The following is a 6,000-nucleotide window of genomic DNA, read 5'->3' as shown; positions in this document are numbered from 1 at the left end:
ACATCGGGTCTCCAGATCGTATGTGTCTGCAGGCTGTCTGTATTACAGACTCACAAGCTTCATTCAAAGCCCGATCAATGCGGTAGTCGGCACCAGGGTCGGTCTCCTGAATCAGTGTCTGAAGCTGGATTGAGGGAAAAAAGGTAGTTTAGACACAGAGAAGAACAGTGTCACACCAGCAGATGCTCAGCCTAGCCCGTCATAACACAACCCAAACAAACATCTACAGATGGTCACATTGAAAACCACTGTGGAAAATTTTCTAGTTCTTCTCTCCACTTGCCACTTGCCCCAGGTTTTCTGTTGAAGTCATTATGGAACTTGCACATTTACCTGGTCTGCCCTTTCATAGGGCATGTGCAAAACAAGTCTGGAAAACATGTCTATGCAAGTTTGTTCCCAACTAATCAGTTTCTCAACCTGATGCTTCGAAGGAAGCCAGAGTTGAAAAGAGTAAAAGAAAAGACAGCTCAACTAGAGAACAATTTGATCCTAAAAAGGCTGTGAATGTTGCTGTAATGACATTGGTATCGTAACAAGCATACTATATTTTATTAAGGTAGATGCAAGAGATTCCAATTAACTTATAGCTAGAATTAGAAAACAAGAATGTGCCGGGCGGTGGTGGCGCATGCCTTTAATCCCAGCACTTGGGAGGCAGAGGCAGGCAGATTTGAGTTTGAGAGTTCGAGGCTAGCCTGGTCTACAGAGTGAGTTCCAGGATAGCCAGGGCTACACAGAGAAATCCTGTCTCGAAAAAACCAAAAAAAAAAAAAAAAAAAAAAAAACCAAAAAAAACAAACAAACAAACAAAAAAAACCCTAAGAATGTGCTGAACAGTGGTGGCACACACCTTTAATCCCAGCACTCTAGAGAGGCAGAAGCACGCAAATTTCTGAGTTCAAAGGCCAGCCTGATCTATAGAGTGAGTTCCAGCCAGGACTGTTACACAGAGAAATACTATCCCAAAAAGAACACAGACAAATAAAAAACAAACAAAAAAAAAATGGAAAAGAAAAGAACACTTAAAATTTAATTACTCTTTACCTACTATATTTATACAAGTATCAGCGCAGAATACTTGCTGTAAAATACCTGAGAGTGCATTCGTCCCGTCTACCTTCACACGGCCCATTTTACTGTAGATAAGGGGGCCTCAGCGTGCAGGCCTGGAGAAACTATGGATAAGAAACCCAAGTGCAAGGACTGGTCTGTTAAGTGCAACATGAACTATGTATGAGAGCCAGACAATTTCATATGCCGCTAAGTTTTCACCCTCTCCTTTTTTTTTTTCCTTTATTCTTATGTGTACAACTGTTTTGCCCACATGTATGTCTGTTTAACCCATACATATACAGTGCCTGTGGAAGCCAGCAGGAGGCATCAGGTTCCTTGGGACTGGAGCTACAGGTGTTTTAAATTATAACGTGAGTGCTGGGAACTGAACTCGGATTCTCTGGAAGAGCTGCAAGGGCTAATTTTAACCCCAGAACCATCTCTCCAGCCCCAAATTTTAGTTCTTTTAACTACAGATTTTAAGAAATGGCCAAGTGTGGTGATGTACGTCTTTAACCACAGCACTCAGGAGGTAGAGGCAGGTAAGTTCAAGGCCAGTCTGGTTTAGAGGTCTAAGACAGCTACACAGTGATATCCTATTCCAGAACAGACAGACAGTGAGTGATACCACATGAAAAAAAAGTAAAGTAGGGGCTGGAGAGATGGCTCAGTGGTTAAGAGCACTGACTGCTCTTCCAGAGGTCCCGAGTTCAATTCCCAGTAACCACATGGTGGCTCACACCCATCTGTAACAGGATCCATTGCCCTCTTCTGGTGTGTCTGAAGGGAGAAACAGTGTACACACATACATGAACGAAAGAAAGGAAGAAAGAAAGAAAAAGAAAAGAAGGAAGGAAGGAAGGAAAAAAGTAAGGTAAACTGCAAAGCATTTTATAGACAGAAGATCACTATTACCACAGATGGGTAGCAGATGGGGTTGTGGAATGGGAATCTTAAATAGAGAAAGAAAAATAGAAATTACAACCCTTATTGATGTTAAGTTCTTTTTTTCCATCCTTAAGAATTAGACATTTTCAGCACTTGGGAGGCAGAGGCAGGCAGATTTCTGAGTTCGAGGCCAGCCTGGTCTACAGAGTGAGTTCCAGGACAGCCAGGGCTACACAGAGAAACCCTGTCTCAAAAAAACCAAAAACCAAAAACCAAAAACCAAAAAAAAAAAAAAGAATTAGATATTTCAGCCAAGGAGGATGATTGATACAGGCCTTTAATCCCAGCACTCATGAGGCAGAGGCAGCTGGATCTTTGAGTTTCAGGCTAGCCTGGTCTACAAAGTGAGTTCCAGAACAGCCTGGGCCACACAGAGAAACCCTGTCTTAACAAACAAACAAACAAACAAACAAACAAACAAACAAGGTTTAGACACTTTCTGCATCACTGGTTTATCCTTCCTTGGAGCCTTCTCTGATCTGTACACCTCTGACCTGGGATCCCATAGTAGTTCATATGAAAGCTCTGGCCCCTTTACATACTTATAGATTTCAGATAAGAGAAAATAAAGATCCCAATTCTATTATCCTAGAAAGAATCATTAAGAGAGAAATATAGGGAAAATATCAATATTCTCGGATAGAAGGTATTTCTCTAAATTTCTGGTGGTAATTTGGAAAAGCTAAAGAATATTGTAGTTTGCTGGTAGGAAAATTACTTTGTGAGTAAATTGTGACACCTGATGACCAAGATCAAGATAGTAACATCTTTTTCAAATATTCGATGGAGTCTAGTAGGCTAATAATTCAAGGAATTATTGCCATTTTAGAATTCAGTGTTGGGAGTGTGTAAAATACACAATTGGAATACAAACTGAGCCAGGTGCAATGAAGACGGAATGCCTTTAATCTGAGGCCTTGGCAGATCTTAATCTGAGAAGCAGGTAGATCTCTGTTAATTCGAGGTTAGCCTGATCTACATAGCAAGTTCTAGGATAGCCAGGAGAGAGGTAGAGAGACTACCTCAAAACAAACATACAACAAAGGAAAAAAGAATATAAATTGATATTATGATTGTATATACATTCTGGCCCCTGATATTAACCAAAAAAAACCTGAGCAAAGCTCCAGAGAGAATTTGTCTGTAGAATACATTACGCAGTCATCCCTGGTGTGAGAAAGCATGGGCTGCACCCCATTAGTCATAACCCAATAGAATTTCTTTTGTTTTTTGTTGTTGTTGTTGTTGTTTTTCGAGACAGAGTTTCTCTGTGTAGCCCTGGCTGTCCTGGAACTCACTCTGTAGACCAGGCTAGTCAGAAATCTGCCTGCCTCTGCCTTCCAAGTGCTGGGATTAAAGGCGTGCGCCACCACCGCAACCCAATAGAACTTAATAGTTAGTAAATGGCGAGAATCTGACATGGGCCAAGGACAAGGAAGTGGGCTTCAGGCAAGCATTTGACATTAGGCTAGAACAAAGAAGTAATTTCAGACAGGAATCTAAATCTTAGGCTAGAACAAGGAAGTAGGCTTCAGACATGAAAATGACTTTGGGCTAGGACAAAGAAGTTGGCTCAGATATTTTGGTCATCCTAATAAGCCCCTAGAAACAGTGATCAGGGGGGTGTTCACAGAATTTTGTTTATTGCCTTGCTTGTTCTTTGACTATTTGTGTTTATTGTCATGCTTGTTCCTTGACTATTTGCATCTATTGTATTGCTAGTTCCTCAACCTAGAACTGACCTTAATTCTTGCATGTAATTAAAGTGGTATAAAAGCAAAAAGGAGGAGGGGGATAAGATAGGGAGCTTCTAGGGAGGGGAAATGGGGAAAAGGAAAGGCAACTGAAATGTAAATAAATAAAATATCCAATTAAAAAAATAGTTGGAAACTGTGGTACATTTGAGGAGTGTATACTCATTAGGATAATAATTATCCACATACTTTACAGTTAGTTTAGTACTTGCTGATAACCATTACCAGTTCACTAAATTAATCCAAACAGAGACAGAAAGTCTGCTGTGTCAAGGAAGAAAATTTTCAAAGTGAAAGAAACCCACACAAATTGCTTGAACATATTCTTCAGTTTGACTAAGGCTAGATAATATAGAAGCCAAAGGAAGACTCTCACCCTTTGGAGAAAGTGCCTTTAGTTTTTATGAGAAAAGGCTACAGAAAAAAAATTATATATCCATACAATAAAAATGAAGTGTTTCTTTCCTGAGCAGTCCTAATGCAGCCAAAACCACACAGTTCACCATTTGTGCTCACCCTCTGGGTTTGGAAAGCACTTTCTTCTGGGCACAAAGGGTGGTGTAGGCGGAACTTATTTATCTTTGAAGCTGAGTCACTAGTTCTTTTTACAAGCTAACTTTCCAAAAACCTCCGGAGTGAGCTATGTGCCTCAAAATAGAGTTGAGTCCAGTCTATTTTTTCCTGAACAGTTTACAATAGGTGTAAACTGACTATAGATAGATTCTTTTTTTCCCCTAGCCTTCCACAACCTTACTAGATGGAATTAAGGATGAAAAGCAAATACAGCAGAGGCTGTCCCCTGATTCATCCTGGACTGTAGCCAGGCATAGTCACTGGCACAAAGGGCGCCCGGGGCAACTGCCAACAGGACTCCAGAGGAGCACAGCACACTCATCTTCACAAGCTCCCAGCAGGCTCCAGAAGCCTTCCTTCTAGCTGACTTTGCTGTTTTAGAGAAGAGGCTGCATTTGTCTTCCCATCCCAGCATAGGATGCATAATGTAACTGCTGTTACTATCTATTCTGGGTCATGGTTAACAGGAACCGACTCCATATCTAAAGCTCATATAAACTGTGTTTCAGACTATGAAATTTTGTTACAGATTGTAAAATTTTGATTTTACATGATTATCTAGAAAATAAAATTCAAGTAGTATTTAGTTTTTAATAAAAATATCCCAAACAAAGTAACAAATCAATTGTGGTTTCCTAAAGTGTGACTTACGTTATAAAACTAAAGTATCCTCCATGTTTTAAAAGGAAAGTCATTGAAAGAGTGCTACATTGTGGAGGGTTACACTTGGTGTTCTGAACTGCACAAGGACTTATCCAATAACTATAACAGACATGGTCCAAGGTAATGAGACAGACGCACTGCGTGGTGCTGTGTTGACTCTGTGTTGTGATCTTCAGTTACTGGACTACTTATGAACACTGGATCAAGAGTCACTTTATCAACCATCTTTCTATTCTTGTTTGTTAAGTTTGGAGGTGGTGAAAGACAGATCTTTCTGCTTATAGTTTCCCTGATTTAATAAAGACAGTTGATTCTGAAAATGATCCTTCAGACCTGTGGCATATCAGTAAAAAAGTAAACTGCGAGAAATTTTCCATTACTGTCAATTCTCAATTTCAACTCAATCAAACTTGTTAAGACAGGCAAGCCCTCTTCTGCTAACAGCCTCTCTTCATTTTGAGGAAACCAATTTGCCTTTATTCTGTCTTTTGTAATCCAATTTGGCAAGTCCTCTAGAAACAGGAAAACAGTGGATTTCCTTTACCTAACTCCACAGCAATTTTTATTGATTATGAACTCAAGCTTTGTTGTGTACCAACTTCTACATCCTTATTAAAAATCTCCTCTGCCGGGCGGTGGTGGCGCACGCCTTTAATCCCAGCACTTGGGAGGCAGAGGCAGGTGGATTTCTGAGTTTGAGAGTTCGAGGCTAGCCTGGTCTACAGAGTGAGTTCCAGGACAGCCAGGGCTACACAGAGAAACCCTGTCTCAAAACAACAACAACAAAAAAAATCTCCTCATAGGAACAATATCTTTGTGTATCTTCAGTACCTGATGCTCACTGTGATGTCAGAAGTAATGCAAAGAAACCATGTGTCAGGTAAAGGTTCTTTGGCTGATCAAATGTGACAATTGTGCTGGCTTGACACAACTTGACACAAGCTAGACTCTGAGAGGAGGGAACCTCAATGGAGAAACATGCTTCCACAGGATCAGGCTGTAGGCA

General features: G+C 40.5%; 1 protein-coding gene across 1 annotated transcript in view; it reads right to left on the bottom strand.

The window, feature by feature from the left end:
• Window positions 1–6,000, bottom strand: part of Glg1 (golgi glycoprotein 1) — a 105,895-nt gene that overhangs the window by 30,259 nt on the left and 69,636 nt on the right. Inside the window, exon 9 of the mRNA XM_028768519.1 lies at window positions 3–124. Within this exon, the coding sequence (XP_028624352.1) occupies window positions 3–124 (122 nt within the window). The remainder of the gene's footprint in view (window positions 1–2; window positions 125–6,000) is intronic.

Source organism: Grammomys surdaster, unplaced genomic scaffold, assembly GCF_004785775.1.
Source record: "Grammomys surdaster isolate TR1022 unplaced genomic scaffold, NIH_TR_1.0 187, whole genome shotgun sequence".
Taxonomy (NCBI): Eukaryota; Metazoa; Chordata; class Mammalia; order Rodentia; family Muridae; genus Grammomys; species Grammomys surdaster.
This window is presented reverse-complemented; position numbering and strand designations above follow the sequence as displayed.